At 56.1% G+C, this 25,908-nt stretch overlaps 1 protein-coding gene across 1 annotated transcript; it reads left to right on the forward strand.

Annotated features, from left to right (window-relative positions):
* Nucleotides 1–6,577: 6,577 nt before the first annotated feature.
* Nucleotides 6,578–23,968, forward strand: TTLL12 (tubulin tyrosine ligase like 12). The gene is made up of 14 exons (XM_041756135.1): nt 6,578–6,899; nt 10,325–10,509; nt 12,255–12,453; nt 13,224–13,383; nt 13,473–13,606; nt 15,897–15,973; nt 17,178–17,294; nt 17,374–17,568; nt 17,890–18,001; nt 19,566–19,717; nt 20,111–20,192; nt 21,893–21,961; nt 22,405–22,543; nt 22,968–23,968. Exons 1-14 carry the CDS (start codon nt 6,744–6,746, stop codon nt 23,117–23,119), a joined length of 1,929 nt encoding a protein of 642 aa, XP_041612069.1. The 5' UTR covers nt 6,578–6,743; the 3' UTR covers nt 23,120–23,968.
* The last annotated feature ends 1,940 nt before the right edge of the window (nt 23,969–25,908 follow it).

A 25,908-nucleotide genomic window follows, 5' to 3' on the forward strand; every position in this document is an offset into this window, starting at 1 on the left:
TTAAAGTCTTGCTAGAGGGAAAAACAGCTTAGTTTGACGTCGCAAGGCCTTGGGTATCCTGTGGGTCTGCTTTAGCATATGAAAATCCTTTTAAAACTTCCTTTAGGGTAACCCGGTGGCCCAGCGGTTTAGCACCGCCTTCAACCCAGGGTGTGATCCCTGCAAAGAGCCTGCTTCTCCCTCTGCCTGTGTCTCTGCCTCTCTCTCTCTCTCTCTGTGTATTCTCATGAATAAATAAAATCTTTAAAAGAAAAAAAAAACTCCCTTTATCTTCACTTCCCCCCCCATACAGGCACCCCAAAGTATATAATCAGTTGCTCTTCACAATCCTGAGGCTGCAGCTTCTCTTTCTGCCCACGTGCTTTGCTAAAACCACCATTCTGCACCAAGGACGTCTCAAGAATTCATTCTTGGCTATTGGCTGCAGACCCCACCAACACACCAACACCAAAATTTTATTTTTTATTTTTTTAAGATTTTATTTATTCACGAGAGACACACAGAGAGAGGCAGAGACACAGGCAGAAGGAGAAGCAGGCTCCACACAGGGGGCCCGACGCGGAACTCGATCCCAGGGCCTTCAGGATCATGCCCTGGGCTGAAGGCAGCGCTAAACCACTGAGCCACCTGGGCTGCCCCACACAAACATTGAAAACACTACACCATATACAATGAATAACCTGAAAATGAACTTAAGGAAAAAAATACACTTAGGGCGCCTGGTGGCTCAGTTAAGTGACTGACTCTTGATCTCAGCTCAGGTCTTGATCTCCGGGTTGGGAGTGCAAGCTCCACATCGGGCTTAGTTGTGAAAGAAAAAATCCATTTACAATAGCATTAAAAATGATAAAGTATTTAGGAATACATTTAATAAATGAAGTGCAAAAACAGTTTGGCAGGTCCTCAAATAGTAAACTTAGTAAATGAGGCAGCAATTCCCTAGGTGGATATTCAAGAGAACTGAAATACGCTGACACAAAAACATGTACATGACTGTTCACAGCCGCGTTACTCAGTCAAAAAGTAGAAACAGCCCAAATGTCCATCAGCTTATCTACAGACAAACAAAATGTGGGAAGCCCACACAAGGGAATAGCGTTCCGCTGTGTAGACGAATGACATACCAATCCGTGCTAAATTATGAATGCACTTTGCAAACACCATGCTCGGTGAAAGAAGCCAGTCACAAAAGCCAGACTCTACATGGTTCCATTTGTATGAGCATCCTAAATTGGCAAACCCATAGAGACAGAAAGTAGATTGGTGGCTGCCAAGAGCCAGAGGGGGTGGAGATTTTCCTTTTAATGTGATGGAGGTGTTCTGAAGTTAGACCACGGTGATGTTTCCACACCGTGCAACCTTGTGAATGAATATACTAAAAACCACTGATTTGCATACTTTCAAGGGGCAAAGGTCATGGAATGTGAATTTGTTCGTTGATACAATAAGCAATAGATATTCGGTCTTTGTCCCAGTTCCTGGCACACAGCTCCTAAAACCAGTGGAAGTCTCCAGAATGATGTCTTTTGTATGCTAATGAAGAGCTGGGGACTAAGCCCGTCACCAGAAAGATTAAGGCATTGGATCCCTTTGAACTTGGCCACAGTAACTTCTTGCAAGATACATCCACGAAGGCAAAAGAAACAAAAGCAAAAATGAACTATTGGGACTTCATCAAGATAAGAAGCTTTTGCACAGCAAAGGATACAGTCAACAAAACTGAAAGACAACCTACAGAATGGGAGAAGATATTTGCAAATGACATATCAGATAAAGGGCTAGTTTCCAAGATCTATAAAGAACTTCTTAAACTCAACACCAAAGAAACAAACAATCCAATCATGAAATGGGCAAAAGACATGAAGAGAAATCTCACAGAGGAAGACATAGACATGGCCAACAAGCACATGAGAAAATGCTCTGCATCACTTGCCATCAGGAAATACAAATACAAATCAAAACCACAATGAGATCCCACCTCACACCAGTGAGAATGGGGAAAATTAACAAGGCAGGAAACCACAAATGTTGGAGAGGATGCGGAGAAAAGGGAACCCTCTTACACTGTTGGTGGGAATGTGAACTGGTGCAGCCACTCTGGAAAACTGTGTGGAGGTTCCTCAAAGAGGTAAAAATAGACCTGCCCTACGACCCAGCAACTGCACTGTTGGGGATTTACCCCAAAGATTCAGATGCAATGAAACGTCGGGACACCTGCACCCCGATGTTTCTAGCAGCAATGTCCACAATAGCCAAACTGTGGAAGGAGCCTCGGTGTCCATCGAAAGATGAATGGATAAAGAAGATGTGGTTTATGTATACAATGGAATATTACTCAGCCATTAGAAACGACAAATACCCACCATTTGCTTCAACGTGGATGGAACTGGAGGGTATTATGCTGAGTGAAGTAAGTCAATCGGAGAAGGACAAACATTGCATGTTCTCGTTCATTTGGGGAATATAAATAATAATGAAAGGGAATATAAGGGAAGGGAGAAGAAATGTGTGGGAAATATCAGAAAGGGAGACAGAACATAAAGACTCCTAACTCTGGGAAACGAACTAGGGGTGGTGGAAGGGGAGGAGGGTGGGGGGTGGGGGTGAATGGGTGATGGGCACTGAGGAGGGCACTTGACGGGGATGAGCACTGGGCGTTATTCTGTATGTTTGTAAATTGAACACCAATAAAAAATTAATTTATTAAAAAAAAAAAAGAGGCATTGGATCCCCAGGTGGCTCAGTGGTTTAGTGCCAGCCTTCAGCCCAGGGTGTGATCCTGCACTTTTCTGAGTGCTGTGAGCCATTCTAGTAAATCCTTAAGCCCAAAAAGGAGGTCATGGGCACCTCCTGAATTTATAGCAGGTTGATCAGAAGCACAGCTGACAACCTGGGCATGTCTGGTGTCTCAAGGGGGTGCAGTCCTGGGGACTGAGCCCTTAACCTGTGGGGTCTGTGCTGACTCCAGGTAGACAGTATCAGAATCAAATTGAATCACAGAGAGGTGGAGAATGGGTTGGTGTCAAAGACGTGAGCAAAAACTTGAGACCTAAACCAAAGCAAAACACCACAAGGTGGAGTGAAATAAAAGCTTTATACCTTTAATCTCAAAAAACAAGCAACACTAAATAATCTGGGACACCTGGGTGGCTCAGCGGTTGAGTGTCTGCCTTAGGCTCAGGTCCTGATCCTGGGGTCCTGGGATGGAGTCCCACATGGGGCTCCCTGCAAGGAGCCTGCTTCTGCCTCTGCTAGTGTCTCTGCCTCTCTTTGTGTTTCTCATGAATAAATAAATAAAATCTTAAAAAACAAAAAAAGAAATTTATTTTCTGAAGGCTGGGAAGTCCAAGATCAAGGGACCAGCCCATTTGGTTCTTAGAGTTTTCTTCCTGGCTTCTACGTCCTCTCTTGGCAGACACAGTACTCTGGTCTTTTCTTCCTTTTCTTGTAAGGGCATCAGCCCTATCGGATTAGGACCTAGCGTTTATGACTTCATTTAACTGTTATCACCTCCTCACAGGCTCTTTCTCCAAATAAGGTCACACTGAGGGTTAGGACTTCAATATATGAATTTGGTGAGACACATGCAGACCATAACATTGTGTGAGCCCATAAATACCCTTTATCCTTAAGCAAGTTCAGGTTGGATTTACTGTCCTTTGGATAGACTCCAGGCCCATACAGAGGGGACGAAGATGGAGGTGTCAAACAGGACAAAGAGGTTTTCAGCTAGTGCAACATACGGTTGCTTATAATAAAATAAGTATTATAAGTATGTCACGCGCTCCCTATGTAGGCATAAGACTATAACGCATGGTCAATATAACATAGTTGTTAATAGTGATGATCAGGTCAGTGAAGTAGACAATTCTGAACATTCACAGTGAGGTCCTGCTGCTCCTGCCTACCTACTGCCTGATTTGTGCACTATTCTACAGCCTGCAAGGTGCATGAGGCCTCAGGAAAGTTACAAGGTGGGCATGCACAGGATGTGAGTGGGAAACAGCCGGAGTGGTCCTGCTCTGGACTGTGCAGAGAAGTCTGAACACTTGTGCTGCAGCACGTTCTCCTTTGTACGGCAGTTTGTTATTTGTATTTTGTTTAGTAGTATTTCTCCTAATTTTTTTTCTTTGTTAAGATTTTATTTATTGGGCAGCCCCAGTGGCCTAGCAGTTTAGCGCTGCCTTCAGCCCGGGGTATGATCCTGGAGACCAGGGATCAAGTCCCACGTCGGGCTCCCTGCATGGAGCCTGCTTCTCCCTCTGCCTGTGTCTCTGCCTCTCTCTCTCTGCCTCTCATGAATAAATAAAATCTTAAAAAAAAAAAAAAGATTTTATTTATTTATTCATGAGAGACACAGAGAAAGAGGCAGAGAGACAGAGGGGGAAGCAGGCTCCCTGCGGGGAAAATAATTAGTAACTTTTGAAATAGGTGTGATGCTTCAGAGTCAGAATTGTGTCAATTGGTGTGGCTTGTGATTAGTAACATCTCTTCCGCCATCATGGTAGAAGCTAGAAGTCAACAAACATTTTGTGTAAGTTTCAATTGCATAATCAGCTTTGAGAAATGGAGATTCAGAACTCCAATTTATTTACTTATTTTTTAAAGATTTTATTTATTTATTCATGATAGTCACAGAGTCACAGATCTCCAGGATCGTGCCCTGGGCCAAAGGCAGGCGCTAAGCCGCTGCGCCACCCAGGGATCCCCAGAACTCCAATTTAAATAAAATGTGGACTCCGTTTTTGTGTCTTGCTCCTGAAAAGATTTACTGTACAGTAAGAAGAAATACTACCAGGACGCCTGGGTGGCTCAGTGGTTGAGCATCTGGCTTTGGCTCAGGGCCTGATCCTGCAGTCCTGGGATCAAGTTCCAGGTCAGGCTCCCTGCATGGAGCCTGCTTTTCCCTCTGCCTGTGCCCCCCCCCCTCTCTCTCTGTGTCATGAATAAATAAATAAAATCTTCAAAAAAAAATAAACACCTTTTTGCACTGAAAATATCTCAAGAATTCTTTCTCCACTATTTGCTCCTGGCCCACATCATAACACAGTTAAAAAACCAACCTTATTCTGCATGCTACCCAGCTAATTCACTTAAATGCCTTCAGTTAACACCAAAGGCATTGTTTTGCAATAATACTCATAAAGTTCAATGGGCACAGCAAAAAAGGACCAAACTTCTTACTAAATTAAGAATCCCACAGAGCAGAAGTGTACTTGGAATTGGATGTGGTTAATAATTTTACCCAGGATGCGTCAGTGGCTCAGTCGGTTGGGAGTTGGCCTTGGGCTCAGGTCATGACCCCAGCGTCCTGGGATCCAGCCCCACACATACCCCCCCCCCCCCCCCCAGCTCCCTCCTTAGCAGGAGCCTGCTTCTCCCTCTTCTTCTGCCCTTGTCTGTGCTCTTTCTCCCTCTCTCAAACAAATAAAATCTTTAAATAATGATAACAACAACAACAATTTCATCCAAACAAGCTGTAAATGGTATCAACTGAATTGGAAATCCTAGTTGTCAAAATTCATTATTATTATTTTTCCTGTAACAAAGCTGATGGCAGATACAAAGTACTTGAGCACCGCAGGAACATTTTTCCTGTGCCCCTCACCAACTGCACTTTGGAAGTGTGAGCCTTTGCACACCAACACTGGGTCCCTGTGGCATTGAACAAATCCTCCGAACTGGTGCATTTTATCCAAACTCTGCTGAAAAGTTTGAGATCCCCGGGTGGCTCAGCCGTTTAGCGCCGCCTTTGGCCTAGGGCATGACCCCGGGGCCCTGGGATCGAATCCGACTCGGGGCTCCCTGCGTGGAGCCTGCTTCTGTGTCTCTGCCTCGGTCTCTCTATCTCTCATGAATAAGTAAATAAAATATTTAAAAAAAAAGTTTTAATGAAGGTATTCAGCAATGGAAGCACAAAAATAAATAGATAAATTAAAACATCAGCCTTTTTGCTTCTTAGCAAGTCACAATTGCAAAACTGCAAACACAACAGTGAACCGCATCCCTACGAAAGCCACGTTAGAGCTCAAAAAAAAAAAAAAATAGACCGTTCAAAGCCTGGTTTTGAGTTTCTGCTCCTTGCACTCAGAAATCTCTGCAGTGCTTCCACTTGGGAGAAAAACCACCGGGCTTGACCGAATAAATTTACATCTTTAATCCAAACGCACAGAGACTGAGAAGGGCCGCAGCTCGGCAGCATCTAAATCTGGTGAATGGCTCAGGAGGATCGGGCGCAGCCCTCGCACCGCGGGGCTGCCCGGCGTCAGAGCGGAGTCCGGGCCTCGAACCTCCCGCTCTCCGAGCCTCGGCTTCCTTTTCCGGGCGGCGCGCGAGGAGCGGCTTCCGCTTCCGACCTGGCGCACGCGGCCCAGCCTCGCTCCCGGCATCCCCCGGGGCAGCCGCGGGCGAGCCCGGAAGCACCGCCCCCAGCCGGCGCGCGTGCGCACACGCCAGCAGCGCCGAGCCCCGGACGCGCCCCCCGCCCGCGCCCGCGCCCCCGCCCGCGCTCCCGCCCCCGCGCAGGACCGCGCGTTCACGCACTCGCGCACGCGCCGCTTGGCCGCCGGCGCTCGGAGCTCCGGGGCGGGCTCCCGGAGCTCGGCCTCCCGCCGCCCCGCGCGTGCCGACGCCGGGCGGTGGGCGGGCGGTGGGCGGCGGCCGCGGGGAGCGCGGCGGGAGGGCGGGGCGGCGCGGCGGGCGGCGGCGGAGCGGGACTCGGCGCTGGCGCTCGTGCGGGCGCCATGGACGCCGACGCGGAGCCCGGCCCCCCGGGCCTGACTGCGGAGGACGGCGCGCGGGCCCCGGCCGAGTTCGCGGCGCTGCACGGCCCGGCGCTGCGCGCGTCCGGGGTCCCCGAGCGCTACTGGGGCCGCCTCCTGCACAAGCTGGAGCACGAGGTGCGCGCGGGGCGGGGGCCGGGGCCGCGGCCGGGGCGGGGGCGGGGGCGACGCCCGAGGTTGGGAGCGGGTCTGGGGGACACGGCGGGCTCCGGGGCGCGGCGGAGAAACGGAGGGGATTGTCCTCCGATGCACCAGGAGCGCGAGGGGGGATGCTGCCCCCCCGGCGGTGTAGACACCTGAGCGTGCCGCCGCGCCCCGGGCCCTCTGCTGACTCCCCCACACCTCTGAGCCCCGCAGATCCATCGTCCCCATTATGCAGTTGAGAAAACGGAGTCACAGGAAGAGGAAGCGGGTCTCCCAAAGTCTGTGGGACTCGGGGAACCTGAGCCTCCTCCGGGGGCGGTAGGTGCCCTACGCATCTGTGTGGCTTTCACAGTTGGGGTCACAGGATTCTTTCGTGTCTCATCATTTGATGCGGGCCCGGCCACCCTCATTTTGCAGATGAAAGAAAACAGAGGTTGTGGGAGATGAAATCTAAAGAAAGGGGCTCCCGCGCTTCCAGATTCTCTGCCCCGTCGTGGGGACAGCTCCCTTCTGCTCACCAGCCGTCTGCGGCCTGGGCCTCCGGCGGGGCTCCCCGCGGGTGCTGGTTTTGGGTGGTTTGCCCAGGTGCTGCAGAAGCCAGAGCTCGTTCAGGGCTGGAGGTGGCGGGTGGGGTGGGCTGCTTCGCTGGAACGAGGCTCTCTTGGGGGAGGGGGCTGCCCAGGAGCCCCGGCAGACTGGACAGGTGATGGATGAAGTGCGGCCCCGGAGCCAGGAAGAGGAGGTGGTCGCCCGGCCTGGCTGCTCCACAGACCCCATCCTCTCAGTCAGGTTTTCTGTGTTAAATCTGGGTTCACCAGGTACCCGCCTGCTTGAAACACGCAGTAGCTTTTAAAACTCACACGAGGTCAGGGTCCCTCCATCTGTCCCTGCCTCTTGTGAATTTCCTCCCCCTGCATGACTTGCCTTCCTTTCCACCAGTGTTTCCCGAGCACTTGGCTCTGGTCCCAAGCATGTGCTGGGGACCCCACCAGTTTGTTAGGTGAAGAAGGTCCTCATTCTGGGTAAAAGGCACACGATGTGGGAACCCCCTGACCCCAGCCCAGCCAGCCTCCGGTGGGCAGTAAACCCTCGTTTAGGCAACACTTGTCCGACTGAGCTGCAGTCTGTATCTGGAAGCCTGACAGTGGGACGCAGCCTCAGTTCCCACAGCCTCGGTGCGGATTGGGTGGGGAGGCTTGAGGTGAGCTTCAGCCAGAGCCAGCCCATGTGGGGAGTTACCAGAACATGGAGTGCCCCCTGCCCCGGCTGCTGTGGCTCTACCAGGGGGCAGCCAGTATTTTTCCATGACCCTCCCTTGCCGTTAGGGGTTCTGGGCAGAGCTGTGAGTCATCACTTTGCTAGACCCAAACTTGCATCTATTGTTCTCAGTGAAACCTGCCCTGGCTGCTATGGGCCAGGTGTGGGGGAGGGCACCTGCCAACTGCAGTCAGATGCCTCCAGCTCCCCACAAGGCCAGTGACCCCGGTGCCTTGCCTCAAATCAGGATGGGGAGTTTTAAAATAACCCCAACTCTTCTTGTCGGCAGGAACTTCCCAGGTGCAACACTGCTCCCCTTCGTTACCTCCTTAGGGGCTTCTCTAGTCCCTCTGGGAAGGGATTGTGGTCACCCCCATTTCACAGCTGGGGGGAGGGCAGGCCCTCTATCCCCAGGCCTTAATGCTGCCCCACTGTGCCCCCTCCCTCCCATATGATTTGGGGCTAAGAGCTGGGGACTTGGGGTTCTAAGTTGAAATCCAGGATGTGAATTTCAGTCCTCCAAGCAACTCTGCGCTGGAGGGGAGATAGTCTCATCCCCTCACCCCCCTACCCCTGGCTCTGACTGCTTAGGGAGCCAGCTTGAGGCAGCTCCCCTTGTCTCCCAAGGAACGGGGCTTGCTCCACCTGTGCTCAGCCTTCCCCACCCCCAGCTGTGTGTTCCTGCCTGGGGTCCTTAAGCCACCAGCCCTGGCCACATGTTTAGGTCTTTCCCGCCAAAAACACCTCCGATCAGGCCCCAGCACCATTTACCTGGGCCTCACATGGCCCACCTTTGCCCACTGTGCTGTCTGCTCTCTAGCCAAGATCATGGCCAAGATCGTGAGTGGTTCGCCCTCACCCCAGAGAGCCCACCTGCCCAGCACAAAAGCTGCTTGTGCCTGGACGGGGAGCCGGTTTCTATTGGTTGGGATGAAGTTTTCTTCTGTTAGGGTCGTGAGAAGTGGGTTTTAGGGGAGAACTGGCTTGGTCCCTGCTGCATGCTGGGGACTTTCTGTGCACGGTTTTATTGCTTGAACAGTGAGCTCTCCTAGAAAGTGGAGGATGCCTTCCCCGGGGAGAGACAGTCCCAGAAGCGTGATGGTGGTGGCAGGTGCTTACACGGTATTTGCAAGTTAGGCTCTTCTAAGCTTTTGGCATCTGTTAGTCATTTAATCCTTCCAACAACCCCCCGAGGTTGGTTCTGATGTTCCCACTGTATGAAAAGGGAAACAGGCGCACAGCCCAGCTCCTGTGCCCACCCCAAGGGTCCCTTACTGACTTGTGGCAGACTCTTAGTGCCCAAGTGGCTGAAGGGAGCAGCCTGGCTCCAGAGCACACGGAGAAGGCGGGCCTGTCTGCATGTGGTTGGCGCTGGCCTCTACAAGGAAACGTACGGACCCAGGCCCTTATCTTTCCGAGCCAGCACCTCAGGAGACACCACGGGCCACAAGTTGGGCGGACCCAAACTGCTTCTTGGCCGGGGTGGCTGTGGGAGGCTCTTGGCCACCTGCTTTCCTTCTGGGTCACCTCAGCTGGCCTGGTGCAGGATTGGTTATTCTGGTGAAATTGGCTCTTAACATTCACTTCTGATGACCAGGGCTACCCACCGCCTTCTGAGACGCATTTCCCCGCACAGCAGGGGCCAGGCTAGGTCTGATTCCACCCCACACCTGCAGCCCCAGTTCTAAGCACAGGTCCCCTGAGCTGAGGGACTTGGGACAGCAGCTGGTGACAGTGGTTAGGCCGCAGTTCTTTTTTTTTTTTTTTTTTTTTTTTTTTTTTTTTTTTTTTTTTAATTTTTATTTATGATAGAGAGAGAGAGAGAGGCAGAGACACAGGCAGAGGGAGAAACAGGCTCCATGCACCGGGAGCCTGATGTGGGATTCGATCCTGGGTCTCCAGGATCCCGCCCTGGGCCAAAGGCAGGCGCCAAACCGCTGCGCCACCCAGGGATCCCTAGGCCGCAGTTCTGACCCATCTCTAGGCGCCTCAGTTTTCCTACCTGTAAGATGGGTAGTTGGGTAATAAATAGGTCCTGCTTCTCCCCAGGGGGTTACTTGGTCCTTGAGGCCAAGCTGTGATGCTCCCTGGGCAGCGGGTCAGGGCTGGGGAGCCTGCCAACACCCCTGCTCTGGCCCTAGGTTTTCGATGCTGGGGAGATGTTCGGGATAATGCAAGTGGAGGAAGTGGAGGAGGAGAGTGAGGGTGAGGAGGCCCGGGAGGCACGGAAGAAGAAGCCCAACCCCGGTGGTGGTGGCGGCGGCGAACTCTGCTACAAGGTCATTGTGACCAGCGAGAACGGGCTACAGGCGGCTGACCCCAACAGGTAGGAGCTGAGGGCCACCTGCCGTCCCTGCTGTGGCCCTCGGGGCGGGCTCCCTTTTAGACATCCTGGGGGCTGGCACCTTTGGGAAGAAGCAGCAATTGCAGGCACTTGTGTTGCCTGTGGCTCCCGAGTCTCCAGCTGGGCCCCACAGTAGCGTCGCCCCTGACACCGATGATGGCTCCGTGTGAGTCACATTTCCTAGGGACCTGAGAGCAGCCTCCCCACATCTGACGGCCATCCCTAGGGCTCCACAGCAGAGGCTGATGCGTTCTGATTTTGCCAGTGAGACAGGAAGGATTTGCCTGGAGTCACAGCTGGTTAAGAGTGTGGGAGCGGAGTGCAAGGCAGCCTTGCTCATGAGCCCGGCTTTTCTGAGCACCTACCCCTGGTCCTGCTGGCTCGGAGTCTGTGGGTGGAGCCCAGGAAACTTGAACAGGTTCTCCCAAAGCTTTAGGCCTGGGCTGTATGTGAGCATTGTGGTCTGGTTGATTCCTCAGCTGAGGACACCGCAGCCCCGAGCAGGCCAGGGCCACACCCAGGGCCACAGGGTAGACAAGGCAAGTGAAGCCTGGGCCCTGGGATTCCTGTCTCCTAGGGGCCAAGAGGTGCTGCCTTCAGCCACGGCAGCCCTGCAGGCCCGTCTATGAAACTTTGTTGGAACCTGGCCGGCCTCCTCTTCTGCAGGGCCTCCCTGGCCTCCCTGGCCAGCCTGTGAGGGGGCAGGAGTGGCCGCACAGGTAATGACAGCAGCCAGGTACCTCCACCCACGTGCTCTCTGACTCAGAAACTTCCAGGGTCACTTTCCCATTAACGCGGCCCCTCTGTTCAGTGCACCTGCTTTGTTCCCACCTGTGCTGCTCTGGGGCTCAGGAGCTCACTGCCCTCGGCACCCTTCAGCACACGCACACCTCCACCAGGCAGGTGCAGGAGGGATGCGGGTGGAGTTCTGGGTTTGGAGCCCCAGGCATTGGTTCTCAGCTCCACAGCCCTCCCTGCTCCCAAGCCTTCCTCCCTTTAGAGCTTTGTGAGTCTCCCCTGATCCCCAGACCCCAACTTCATCCTCTCTCCACACCTGCTGTGTATAGCACCCCTCATGAACATTGGCCCAGGGTCACTCCCAGGTGTCCTGCCTTGAAGCTTGGTTGTGTGTGTTGCATCCCATGGTCATAGCCTCTAAGCACCAGGGCAGGAATAAATCTGCATTTGTTCTGTGTATGCAAACATCCAGTACTCAAAAACACAACGGAATAAATACTGCTGATTTTGCCGCCCAGCCAAAGAACTGGAGCGTTTGCTGTTCCCTTCATCTCAGGGGAACGGAGGTGAGGGCCACTTTGCCTAGCAGGGCTCTGGGTGGTGGTCTCTGGCCTGCCCTAGGGAGTGGTGGGAGGGCAGGTGTGGCCTCAGGTCTGCAGTGGAAATGCCTGCCTGGTCACCTCAAGTGTCCTTACCTCTTTGTGCCCCCACCCCACCACTTCCCGCAAGAACACAGTACTTGGCATACAGTCAGCATTCCCATATGTTTTGTCTCCTCTCATTCTTGCACCAGCCCCCTGATAGGAGGTAGGGACCCCATTGGTTTTTGCAGAAACTGGAGAAGGGAGAGGAAGCTTCCCAGGCCACAGCAGTGGGCCTCTCCCTCCTCATCCTCTCCTGGGGCAGAGCCCCCTGCTGGCCCCCTCGACCCTCCCTCCCTGCCATACCTGTGGGGCGGCCTCACACCCGCTTTCGGCCTATGCCTGCAGCATCTTCCTCATCGACCACGCCTGGACGTGCCGCGTGGAGCATGCCCGCCAGCAGCTGCACCAGGTGCCCGGGCTGCTGCACCGCATGGCCAACCTGATGGGCATAGAGTTCCACGGTGAGCTGCCCAGCGCTGAGGCTGTGGACCTGGTCCTGGAGGAGATGTGGCGGTTCAACCAGACCTACCAGCTGGCCCACGGGGTGAGTGGGCCTGGGGGAGGCAGAAGACAGGGATGCGGGCCTTTGCTGCTCTGGGCCATCGGGGCTGGCAGGGTCCACCCAGGAGAGCCGGGACCCAGCCCCTGGGGCCACCTCATTCCCTGTGGCCTCATCATGGGCCTGTTCCCCTCCCTCAGGCCGCCCAGTGCTGGGGACCCAGGTGTCTGGGGCCCTTTGAGCTCACAGGACACAACCTTCCCTCAGACCCTGGACTTGAGCCCCACGACTTGGCTGCCTGTTTCCTGGTGCCTTCAGTTTCTGTCATCCCCCGAGAGCCCTCAGTGGCCTCCGAAGAGTTGTGGCCCTTTAGCACGAGTCTTCATGTTCATCACCACCCTTCCCACCAACCTCCCCAGATCCACCCTCATGCCCTAGGCCCTTGCCACTTTGAGAAGACAAAAGTGGTTTCTCTTGGTCTCTGCTTAGATGTTACCTCTTCCAGGGACACCCCCCCCCCACTACACATACAAAGCTGGACACATTCATGGAGCTGCTAAACTAAGCGCCTTAGTCCCCACACCTGTACCACCCAGGCAACCACACTGTGGTCTCCTGGTCTGTGTCCTAGTCGGCCCAGGATGGTCCCCGGGGCCCCCAGTTAAGGGGACTGGGGTGCATGTGGTAGACGCTCCAGGAGCTGGGTGTAGACGGGTTGTCATCTGGGTGCAGTAGGTTGTGGGAAGGTGCACACAGAAGGGGCAGGAGGCTGGACGGACCGGTGGACGCGGTTGCCGTGTGTGTTCTGCCCACAGACGGCCGAGGAGAAGGTGCCGGTGTGGTACATCATGGACGAGTTCGGCTCGCGCATCCAGCACTCGGACACGCCCAGCTTTGCCACGGCGCCCTTCTTCTACATGCCCCAGCAAGTGGCCTACACGCTGCTGTGGCCGCTGCGGGACCTGGACACGGGCGGTAAGTCTGATGACACCCACCCACCCCGAAGGACACGCCCAGGCCCTGGTTTCCTGCTGCCCCCTCATGGGCCACGTGTCTTGATGCAGAGGAGGTGACCCGGGACTTTGCCTACGGAGAGGCAGACCCTCTGATCCGGAAGTGCATGCTGCTGCCCTGGGTCCCCGCCGACATGCTGGACTTCAGCTCCTCCACGCCCGAGCCACCCGATGAGCACTACCAGGTGTGACCATCCGCCTCCGACCTCAGGCCTTTTGGCCTGGTGGCTTCTGGAACGTTCTTCGGTCACCCAATATTATTGAACGCCACCTGGCTACTGTGGGAGGTAGCGAAGACTTTGGGAGTATCTGAGAGACGGGGCTCAGAGCCCAGGCAGTGAGCCTCAGGGAGCTGCTTGTGGCCACCCAGCTCGGGTGTCAGCCCTGAGCCCAGACCCCAGGGGCCTGAGGCTAGGAACTGTGCCATCAGGGTTGGAGCTGGGGGGCACAGTGTGGGCTGTGAGGCTTGGTTATGAATCCCGACTCAGCACTGTTTCCCCCTCTCCTGCCACGTCCCTCACCGGGGATGTGGAGACACCATTCAAGCCGTGTACGGTGCGTTCCTGGGCACCCAGTGGGCCCTCAGCAGGTCATCGTTAGTGTTGCTGTTATAGGCCACAAGGGTGCTTTCATCTGGGGCAGCCTCTTCTCGGGCAAATTCGGGAGCCAGGGTTCAGGAGGCCCAGGACAGGGAAGGAGGTGGAGCCCCTGGGAACGGAGCCACTGGCAGACCAGGCTGGACAGGGGCAGGTCTGGACAGGGCGCCTTCCTCCTCCCTCCCCACCCTCGGATCTCCTGCCACTACTTCCCATTGTCAGGTCCCAGTTTGGAAGCAGGCCGCGAGTGAGCCTGTGGCTAGCACCTACGGCCGTGCTTGACTCTGATTCTTACAACATAAGCACTTAAGGTCCTATCTTTGTCTTCATTTTACTGAGGATGAGGAAACAGGCCTAGAGGCATTAAGTAACTTGCAAAAGTCAGGCAGCTTGCGGGACAGCCGGGGTCCAATACCGGGGGACTGACAGCTGGTGGGCGGAGGCTGCCGGCCTTGTCCTCTTGTGTTGAAATTCCCGTGCCCCTCCCTCCCCCAGCACATCAGACACTGGCTGAGTGTCTCAGGGGTTGTAGGAAGAAGTTAGCTCCAGGGAGAATGGAAGCGCCGTGGGTGTTGGCCTGGGTGTTGGCCGTCCTGTGAGTGCTGTAGTTTGGGAGAGGCTGGGCAGCGGCAGTAGTGATGATGGACCCCCTGGCACCCTTCCCGTGAATTCCATCTCCACCAGCAGTGATTGAACTTTCTGTGCAGGAAACCATGTGGTCACTCAACGTGTTTCAGAGCCTCATAGAGCACTGGCACCTAGTAGGTGCGTATTAAATGGAGTGTGACCGCAGAATGGCTTAGGGACAGGGGCTGATCTTGGGGTGCTTCTAGCTGGCAAGCAGACAGGCTGGGCCAACCCTGGCCCTCTGACCTCAGGACCGCGGAGCTGGATTTACACTCTTGAATTCAAGTTAGTTGGGTGTGTTTTTCCTCTTGGGATGTCCTCTGCTGTCCAGAAGGAGGATCTGAGGCCAAACTTGGGGTGTCCCTGGTTGCTTTTCCTCGTGTGACCCATCTAGGCCCGATGTGCTCGGGCCCCTGGGGCCACCAGTGTGAGTTAGCTATTACTGGATAAGAAATTACTCCAAAACAGAGCAGCCTCACACAGCAAACGTTTATCGTCTTTTCCACTTCCTGTGGAACAGGAGATGGGGGTGCTTTTGACTCCAAGTCCCTCTCAAAGTGTCACCAGGTGTCAGCTGGACCGCATCTCTGAGGCCTGATGGGACTGAGGTTCTGCTTCTGTGTGGTGCTCACACACCTGGCAAGGTGGCAGTGGCTGTGTTGGCAGGAGGCCTCGGTTCTGGCCACTTGGGCCTTTGTGAGGGGCTGCTGGGCATCACCATGAGTGCTAGCTACCTTCCCTTAGAGCCCATGATCTGAGAGAAAGCAGGAGAAAGCCAGAGGGCCTCTCCCGAAGCAGCACACCCATCCACACTCTCCTGTGCTTTGGGAGCAGCTCATTCACTCCAGCCCACACCCAAGGGGAGATGAGTTAACTCTGCCTTTCGAAGGGAGGGTCACAGAATTCTTGGGTGTTTTTTAAACCAGCACAAGGCTTACGCTCGGCACAGCACTGGAACCAAGCAGCACCCTCCCAGGACAGGCTTGCCACCTTCTTGGCTGCCTGGTATTGAGGTTTAGAACGATGTTTACATTTTCCTTTTGACATAGATGGGGTTGCTCAGCACCTGAGGAGGCTTGAGCCCCAGAATTCCAGGGGCGGGGTGGGGGGGTACCCAGAGGGCTCTGGCCATCGCTGCACCTGTCAGAAGGCCGTGCCTGGGGTCTGGGTATGCCCCATGATGTGCCAGGACGAAAGAGGCGTGTGTTCCCCGTCTTGAACGTCTTTCTACCCTTAGTGCTTTTCCTTCTAGGCCATTTTGGAGGAAAACAAGGAGAAGCTACCACTTGCCATCAGTCCAGTGGCGTATCCCCGTGACCACGTCTTCAAGTGCGTATACCCCTTCTCAGCCCTTGAGGTGCCTCCTCGCTCCCCCAGGTTCCCTCGGCTCCTAGAACAGTGCCTGGCCCAGGGAGGGGTGCTCGGGGAGCCTGCTGGCTGCTATGGCCCGGCAATGATGAAAGTGCCAGTCTTAGGATCACAGAGGGAGTGCTGTGAAAGTGGGATGGGCCAGGGCTCACCTGGTCCTGGAGTGAAAACGTAGCCAGTCCTGTGGGCAGGGAGTGGCCCCTCCTGAGATAGGGGCCTGGGCTGACAGTGAATGCACTGGGCGGCCAGGCTGCCAGGAGAGGCCATTCCCAGGTGTCTGCAAGTGTGGACTGGTGAGTTACGTAAGGCCAGGCAGGTGAGCGCAGGTTGGACACTAGGTGGAAGCAGACGCTCCATGATACGGGTGAGGGAGTGGGCGTGCAGTGCTGTGCCCCCTGGATGGAGAGCAGGCCCAGAGTCCCTCCCCCTGGCCACCCAGACCTGGTTCAGCCCAGGGGCCCTCCTCAGGATCAGGGGCCCACTTGATCTGGCCCTCCTGCTCACAGTCCTGCCCTGTGCTCCGGCCATGGACTGAAGGCTTCATGCAGGCCTCGTCCCTGGAGGTCCCCTTCATCTCCTCCCCTGGACCGCTGTCCCACGCTGGGCCACCCTCCTGCCTTCTGTCTCTGCCACCCCCAGCAGATGTGCTTCCAGGCTCTGTCCTCCCCTCTGTCCAGGGCCAGCAAGGGCCGGGCAAGCAGCAGTGAGCACTGGTGTGAAACGAGGCCACGTCTAGACCACTTGTCTTGGCCACACACTCCCTTCCCTGCAGGCACCTGGGCACCAGCTGCTTTCTCTGAGGCCCGGGTTCTGTATCTCTGGGGGGGTGGTTGTGTCGGTCCTTCCTGTTCCCACATAGGAGGCAGGCCTGTGTTTGTTAAACACTCAGGTTACCCCATTTCACCCCAATGACAAGTGTGTGTTGGGCTATGACCCCATCTTACAGGTGGGGACCCTGGGGTCAGAAGAAGCCCGGTTGCCCCCCACCCGGCATGCAGGCAGAAGGGCTGGGGTCCGCAGAGCTAGGACTGCAGAGTGGAACTTCTACTGGCTTCATCCCCCTTAATTAACATCTGCCGGGGTGGGGAGCATCTGAGGCCCGGGGCCATGGCGGGCCTTGGCGAGCGCAGGTGGGGCCCCAGCTCAGCCCCACCTCTCCCTGCAGGGTCTACACAGACATCCAGCAGGTGCTCAGCCACCTCAGGCACCCACGCTTCACCTTCACCCAGAGCGAGGCCGACGCCGACATTCTCTACAACTTCTCCCACTTCAAGGATTACAGGTGAGCACCGCCTGTCGCCCTCCCTAGAGGCGTCCCTAGACGCCCCCCTCCGCTGCTTATACCTGCCTCGGCCCTGCAGGAGGCTCAGCCAGGAGAGGCCCAACGTGCTGCTGAACCAGTTCCCCTGCGAGAACCTGCTGACGGTGAAGGACTGCCTGGCCTCCATCGCGCGCCGGGCAGGGGGCCCCGAGGGCCCGGCCTGGCTGCCCCGCACCTTCAACCTACGCACCGAGTTACCCCAGTTTGTTAGCTACTTCCAACAGCGGGAGAGGCGGTAAGGGCTCTCCTGGGCCTCCCCTCACCATGGAGCCCTGCATGGGGGACTCCTACAACTGTCACACTTCCCTAGCCCCCCACCCCACTCAGCCGGCTCCCCAGCTTCATACCATCTATGTGCCGGCCTTGGTGCTAGGAGCCACAGAGTTCTCCGTGCCTTCGCTCAGCTTTTCCTGGCTCCCCGGGGCCCAGCCCAACATCCCCTCTGCAACACCTCCCACTACTCCCTTGGAGAGTTTGGGTGCCCCTCTTCTAAGGCTGCCATGGTCCCAAGAAGGTGGGTGCAGGGCATAGTTTAGCCAACCCCATGTGCTCTCAGGGGCCAGGATAACCACTGGATCTGCAAGCCCTGGAACCTGGCCCGCAGCCTGGACACCCACATCACCAGGAGCCTCCACAGCATCATCCGGCACCGTGAAAGCACCCCCAAGGTGGGCCTTGCAGCTCTGGGTGCAAGGGAGTGAGGGGGGTCGGGACCTGTGTGGGGGGGGTCACTCAGCTAACAGGTGTCTCTGAAGCCCCCACCCTACTACTTCTGGTGTCCTGGCCTGCAGAGGAGGGCTGTGTGGCTGTCCAGGCAAGTGGGGAGCTGTTCGCGCTATGTCTGACCTAAGTCCCCACTTGTTGCACCATGCACGACCACCCAGCAGGTGGGAGGTGGCCGGGCCAGGGAGCCCCTAGACATGGGTACTGTAGTGACCCAGGGCACATCAGAGGTGGAGAGGGGGTACTGCAAGACACAGGGCACCTGGGCAGAGGTCAAGAAGAATGTACCCGTGGGATGATTGCAGAGGCAAGGCAGCAGGCGAGTTACTGGGATTATGGCTAAGAATTTGGGTTTTTGTTTTGTTTTTTTAAGATTTTTTTTTTTTTTAATTTATTTGAGAGAAAGAGAGAAAGCATGAGTGAGGAGAGAGGGAACAACATACTCCCCACTGAGCTGGCAGCCCAATGTGCCTCAATCCCAGGATCCTGAGATCATGACCTGAGCTAAAGGCAAACACTTAACTAACCGAGCCACCCAGGCGCCCTTATGGCTGAAAATTTGTATGCATTTTTTCTTCTTTTCTTTCTTTCTTTCTTTCTTTTTTTTTTTTTTTTTTTTTAAGATTTTATATATTCATGAGAGACACAGAAAGAGAGGCAGAGACACAGGCAGAGGGAGAAGCAGGCTCCATGCAGGAGCCCAATGCCGGACTCCATCCTGGGACTCCAGGATCACACTGTGAGCCAAAGGCAGATGCTCAGCCACTGAGCCACACAGGTGTCTCTGTATATAGTTTTCAAAAACCTAAAATCTGGTGGGACCTTTTCATTTTTTGTTAAAAGATTTATTTATTTATTTATGATAGACATAGAGAGATAGGCAGAGACACGAGACACAGGAGGAGGGAGAAGCAGGCTCTGTGCCGGGAGCCGGACGCGGGACTTGATCGCGGGACTCTAGGATCGCGCCCTGGGCCAAAGGCAGGCGCTAAACCGTTGAGCCACCCAGGGATCCCCTCATTTTTTTTTTTTAAGATTTTATTTATTCATGAGAGACATAGAGGGGGAAAAGCAGAGACACAGGCAGAGGGAGAAGCAGGCTCCATGCAGGGAGCCTGACATGGGACGCGATCCTGGGTCGCCAGGATCCCACCCTGGGCTGAAGGTAGCGCCAAACCACTGAGCCACCCAGGCTGCCCTGCTGGGACCTTTTCAAAGTGAAGGTTACAGAACTTGCCGCAGCCTAGACAGGGTTTGAAAAGACAGAGGAAGGAGCAGGTGCGGGCGCAGGTATCTCTGAAACGGGCAGGAGATCCCAGGTGTCCCTGGGACTGGGCAGGAGTGTGCCTCTTTCTCCAGGATGCAATGACAATGTCTGGACGTCCCACAGCGTGAGCCCGTAGCCAGTGAAGATGGATCAGATGGAGCGAGGTTGGAGTGCCTCCGGGGGCTATGTCCTGGCCCAGGTGAGGGGAGAGCCGCCTGCAGCCCTGCGTCTGTATCTTCCAGGTTGTGTCCAAATACATTGAAAGTCCCGTCTTGTTCCTTCGAGAAGATGTGGGGCCCGTCAAGTTCGATGTCCGCTATGTCGTGCTTCTGCGGTCGGTGAAGCCCCTGACTCTGTTCGTGTATGACGTGTTCTGGCTGCGGTTCTCCAACCGGTAACCAGGGGACCGGCTGGGAGGCAGGCAACAGGGCCCCCCTTTATCTCGGGATCAGAGAGCCTTGCCCTGGAGCTCCTTCTCCAGCACGCACCCAGCAGGCAGCCCCACTGACCCGGGATCTGTGACCTGGTGGCAGTTTTGGCCCTGCCGGCTTCCACCATGAGTGGGGATGTGAACAATGCTCATCACTGTCAAACGAGCATTAGCACCTGCAGACCTTGGTGATGTTGATCCTCCGTCAGGTGTCTTTTCAGTTAGCCGGTCGCTCACTCCGACCCAAGCTCTCTGGGGCCGCCCCTCACACCAATGTGGGGAGTGACGCCCGATGGGGTCCCTGTGGGGACACGGCCGTGCTCAGGACCCTCCCATGTCTGTGCGCTTCTCCTGTAGGCCCTTCGCACTTGATGACCTGGACGACTATGAGAAACATTTCACCGTCATGAACTATGACCCAGAAGTGGTGCTGAAGCAGGTAAGGACCAGGCAGGGCCCAGGGAGCAGGTTCGTTTGGAGGCAGGTGCAGACCCGGTCCTCACACCTATCGGCTTGTCTCCTGGGCAGGCAGTGTAGACCATCAGGAGCTGCCATCTGGTACCTGTGCTAGTCTCAGAACAGCAGCCCCGCAGCTCTCAGAGGCACACGCTCTGTGTGCCTGTGGCCTCCCCAGGTCCTAGGACAAGTCAGAGCCGGGTAGGGGGCAGGCCTCAGCTAGAGGCACGGAGCCTTCCATTCAGCGCCCACCGGAGCACAAGGACAGGTGGGGGTGGAGGCATATGGTGCATGTCCTGGCCCCCCATGACAGGCTGCCGCTGCTGGCCCATGACCCTGCCTGGATCCCAGGCACCTTGGGCAGAGGGCATCAAACCCCTGCTGGCCAGCAGCGCACGTGGACCAGTAGGATTAGCCTGGGCCGAGGCTGAGGCCACCTCTGGGTGGAGGAGGGAGGAAGGAGAAATAGGCTCCCTCACGCCTCCTCCCTAAAGTCCTCCCTGGCCTGTTGGCTGTTTCAGGCCAACGGGAAGTTAGGCGCACACACCCATCCCCTCACCCTCCCTGCTCACCCCAAGGCCTGCAGGTGGCCTCTCCCCAGCCTCCCCCACGGCGGCCACTCTGCCTCTCCAGGCGTGTTCTGATTCTTTTCAGTATGAGGACATCCCAAAACTCTGCAGATGATGGTGTTGCGTGTATATATATAAGTTTTTGTGTAAATGCTCTCATATGGAGCAGATCCCTCTATGGCTTTTTTTTTGCTGAGCCTAGTGTATGTAGATTCGTCATTATTGCTAACTGTGGCTGGAGGCGTCCCTGCCCTGGGATATTCTTGTCATTCACCTGGTAATAGGCACACAGGTCATTTTTGGTTTTCACCATTAATAGATGTGCTTCATTGAACCCTCGCTGTGCCCGTCCTCAGGCAGGGGGGTGGCGGTGGCTGTGCCCACACGCAGCTGTTGCTTCTTGTCCTGGGCTGTGTTGGAGGCCAGTCCCGAGGACCCAGCGGGGCCCGGGATGTGGTTGGAAGATGTCTCTGAGAGAACTGTGCTTTCCCTCTGTACTCTGAGTACAGCACCCCAAGGGTCACGTTTCCCCTGAAGCTCCTGTGTGTGGGACGCCTGTCCCACAGCATATGAACATTGGGCTTCCTAGGGAACCCATGCTGGCTCGGCCTTTCAGGAAGAAACCCGAGCTTGCTGCCAGCTGGCACAGGTGTGTTTGGATGAAGTCTTGGCCCGAGGAGACCTTGCCATCCTCAGGCACTTTGCGCTGGTGCTGAGCAGTGACCTCAGGCCCGGGCCCTGCAGTTAGGGTCCAGGCTCTACCTCCGGCACGCTGTTCTGAGACCAGCGTGATGCTGTGTCCGCCGGGCCTTGCAGCCTGCTGACCCCTCAGCATTAAGTACTCGAGCCACAGTAGCCCTGCACAGAAACACTGGGCAGGGAGCATCATCCCAGTTCAAGGATGATGACACTGAGGCTCTGACAAGTAAATCCATTTATCCTGAGTCACATAGTAAGATCCAGAGCTCAGACTCCGTCTCCCATTTGTGCCTGGGATGGGGGTGCTGGATAGTCTTGGGCACCCTGAGGCTCCACATTAAGGCCAGGCTGGCTTTCCTGCTCCCTGGCCAGATGAGGCCTGGGCAGAGTTTGACATGCCATGTGTCTGTCCCAGGTACACTATGATGAGTTCATCCCTGAGTTTGAGAAGCAGTACCCAGAATTCCCCTGGAAGAGCGTCCAGGTGAGTGCTGAGCCAACTGCGGAGCTGGGGCTTCCCTCCTGGGCTGGCACTGGGCGGGTGGGGGTCTTGGCTGCCTCAGGATGATCCTGCTCATCCCCCTGAGGCTGGCTCCCATGCTGGGCCTTGGGAGGTGTTGTGGAGGGGACTCGGAGCACTGTTAGAACAGCCAGGTGGCAATAGGCCCCACCTGTCCCAGAAGTTGCAAACCTGAGGGGACAGCAGGGCCACAGCTGGAGACCCAGGCTGGCCTCCGCGTCCTGGAGTGAGTGCCTCAGGTGCTGCTCTGGACCCCTTCATGCAGGGGGAGCTGGGGGCCCCCGAGGGAGGACTCAGGCAGCTCAGCAGTAGTCTGACGCCAGGAGGGAGAGGCAGGTGTCAGATGCTCTGGGGGCTGGTCCCAGCCTCAGCCGTGCGACCCCTGACCCTGCCTACTCCATCCCCAGGGTGAGATCTTCCAGGCCTTCACGGAGCTGTTCCAAGTGGCCTGTGCCAAGCCACCTCCCCTGGGCCTCTGCGACTATCCCTCATCCCGCGCTGTGTATGCTGTCGACCTCATGCTCAAGTGGGACAACCGGCCAGATGGTGAGGGGGCTCCCCCGCCCTGTAATCCAATCCACGCCACCCTCCCCCTGCCCAAAGCCGATCATCCAGCCCTGGCAGTGCCAGCCCCGCTCCCAGGGGACAGAGAGGCTTCTCTACTTCCTTCCCCTGCTCAGGGCTGTATAGATTATCCTTTGAGCAAATTCACCAGGGGATCTGGTCTGGGATGCACACCATTAGGGAAGGCGCGACCTCCAGGGAAGGGCAGCGGCTGTGGCCGTGTCAGGAACCGGCCCCATGCCCTGGCCAGGCACCCGAGGCCCAGCCCGCCCCTACGGCCTGCTTCCTGTGCACCCGACTGAGCACCCGGGATGGGGGTGGGGGTGGCTCCCGGGCCCTGAGCTCAGCCCCTCCACCCCCTGGGCCCCTCCCGGGAGTAAGATGCCCTGTGCTCTTGTGCCATCAGGAAAGCGAGTGATGCAGCCCCAGATCCTGGAGGTAAACTTCAACCCGGACTGTGAACGGGCCTGCAGGTACCACCCAAGCTTCTTCAATGACGTCTTCAGTACCCTGTACCTGGACGAGCCTGGCCCCTGCCACGTCACCCGCCTAGTCTAGGTGCTTGTGGCTCTGCTGGGGCCGCCCGGCCGTTCCAGCCTCAGCTCCCGGAGCTGCTTCTGCAGAGCCCCCTCCCTTCCTCCCTCAGGCGCAGCCTCGCCCTGGAGCTGTCATCCTGTCATCCCGGCTCCACCTCTGGGAGCTCAGGGTCCTCAGGGTCCTCCCCTCCCAAGGTCAGCAGCAGGGCCAGTCACCGTGTCCCTGGGGCTGAGCGCCAGGCCCTGCCCCTCACCGTCTTCTGTGCTCAGTGAAGGGCTTTTCCAGAGAGTCTGGTTCCTAGGCTGCTGCACATTCTGGGCTGTTGGTGGGAGACGGGCTCTGGGGAGCACAACAAGTTTCCCCAGCAACACCCCATACATGAACAGGGACCAGACAGGCTGCTTCTCCAGAGTGCTGCTCGTGACTCCCGTGGGGCAGAGGGTTGGGGTCCCACCCTGCGCCCCCAGAACATCTGGGAGCCCCCTCCCAGACCCAGCCACCTTGTTCCCAATCTCGACCAAAACCTTTACCAGCAAGCTTCCCGTGGAGTTTCCAGGTCAGGAAGCCCGTGGCCTTTGGCTGCTATCGCCTTAGAATTCGGCAAAGCAAGCCATCCTCCTGCCTCGGTGGCCCCAGCAGCCCCGGCCGCCCACCAGGCACGGGAGTACCCCCACAAACACCTGATGTCCCCTGAGGCCTTGGTGATGCGTGTGGGGGCCGAGCGCCAGGCAGCGCACAGCTGAGGAAGAGATGATTCCAGGGAAAACTTGACGTTACAGGCAGAGGCCACCTTCCACAAGAGTCTAGAGTCAAATGTTGGGTTCTTATTAATTTTTCATTTATGGAAGGAAAATATAAAAATTATTTCTGTAACTTTGTTTCTGAAATGTGGAGTCAGATGCCAGTGTGTTTTGTGTAGCCAAAGGGCACCTGAGCCCAGGTAACGGGCCCGGTTGCCTCCTGCGGGGGGAGCTGCCTGCAGACAGAAGGCCCTTCCTCAGTCCTGGAGCAGGGGCGGCAGGTGTGTCTGTCGGGGCCCTCTCCCTAGTTCACAGGTGGCCGTCCTCATGTGGGAAGGGGCCCGGGAGCTTTGTGGGTGTCCTGTAAGGGCACTGACCCCCTCGAGAGGGCTCCAGCCTTGTGACCTGAACCTCCTGAAGGCCTGGCGGGGCCTGTGACCATCACATTGCGGGTAGGATTCAAGCTAGGGATTTGGGGAAACACTGGCCACAGCAGGTTCCTAACCCAAAGCTGGAGTCCCGGCACTGGTTCCATTCCAGAGCAGAAGGCAGCAGCACAGATGTGCGTGAGCGAGGCCCGCTCAGCATCGCGAGCAATGCCCAGGAGCCTTGGCCTCCGGAAGCCCTGACTGGCCCAGCAGGCACTGCATTTCGGGGGCCTCAGGGAATGCTATTCCGGTTTGCTCACCCTGAGGATGGGGGGGTGATGAGGGGCGCCCCCTGGTGGTGACGGAGCTGAGAAACGGGCTGAAGCCCCACAACCTGCGGCCGGGGCTTCCCCTGCAAGGCACGTCCTGTGCCCCTGGACAGTGCCCACTCCAGCGTATTCATCCGGAGCTGATGGTCCTGCTCATCCCCAGGTCACACCCGATTTGTCAGGATTCTCGGAGCAGGAATGGCTGGAATCAGAAGACCACATGATCCCGGCTTTCCTTATTTATAAATTTATAAACATCCTTTTCCCCAATTCTAGATGTCCTTGGACCTTTGATGAGTGGAAATCAGATGCCCTCCAAGAAGGGCATCAAGCAGGGCCCCCACCATCTCTGAAGACCAGGCCACTTGCAGTGGTGATGGTTCTTATCTGAGAGAGCGCAGGAGCAGGGGGAGGAAGGGCAGAGGGAGAGGAAGAGGCAGGTTCCCGCTGAGTGGAGAGCCTGCTTGGGACTTGATCCCAGGACCCCAGGATCATGACCTGAGCCAAAGGCAGACGCCCAACAGCGAGCCACCCCGGCCCCCCTGTGTTGAGAATTCATCAAAACACAGAATTTGTATGAGTCGGACATCTGGAGTCGGCCAGGGAGTCACAGCCACAGTATTAATTGTACCAAAGTTCTCCAGAAACAAACAAACCCAAAAGGTAAAGCTTGAGCTGCAGATGGTGAAGTTTATTAAGATGCTCTGTGATGATCCTTCGGGCATGGTGGCTCCTTCCTGGAGGCACCAACATAGTAGAACCTCTTAGTTCCAGAGTCCACAGTGGCTGATGACCATGTTATGGAGAATCAGCACGCTGGTGAGTCACACTGCCACCCTGCTGTGACCTCGTCTTATGTACCTTATGGCCAATCAGCTACAGAGGGAGGCAAATGCCCAGAGTTAAGAAGATTCCAGGCAGCCCGGGTGGCTCAGCGGTTTAGCGCCGCCTTCAGCCCAGGGCGTGATCCTGGAGTCCCAGGATCGAGTCCCACGTCGGGCTCCCTGCATGGAGCCTACTTCTCCCTCTGCCTGTGTCTCTGCCTCTCTCTCTCTCTGTGTGTGTGTCTCTCTCATGAATAAATAAATTTAAAAAAAAAAGATTCCAACGGCACAAAGTAGCTCCAGGAAAGAGCAAAGACCAGAAACACTGGACATCCGCAAGATATGTCCAAATCCGCGAGATTTTCCTATTAAGCCAACATGGACATTGTTAGGAGCCTCACGTTCTTAGCGGATGACGAAGCTCAGAAAAGGAGAGAACGCTGTCTACTTATGAAGAACAGGAGAGTAACACAAGGAGGCCGGCAAACAATGGCAAAGTACACCTGCCACTCCACTTTTCCAGCCATTCCTGTGGCCAGGAGGAAGTAT

The sequence above is a fragment of the Vulpes lagopus genome, chromosome 5, assembly GCF_018345385.1.
Source record: "Vulpes lagopus strain Blue_001 chromosome 5, ASM1834538v1, whole genome shotgun sequence".
In the NCBI taxonomy this organism is placed as follows: domain Eukaryota; kingdom Metazoa; phylum Chordata; class Mammalia; order Carnivora; family Canidae; genus Vulpes; species Vulpes lagopus.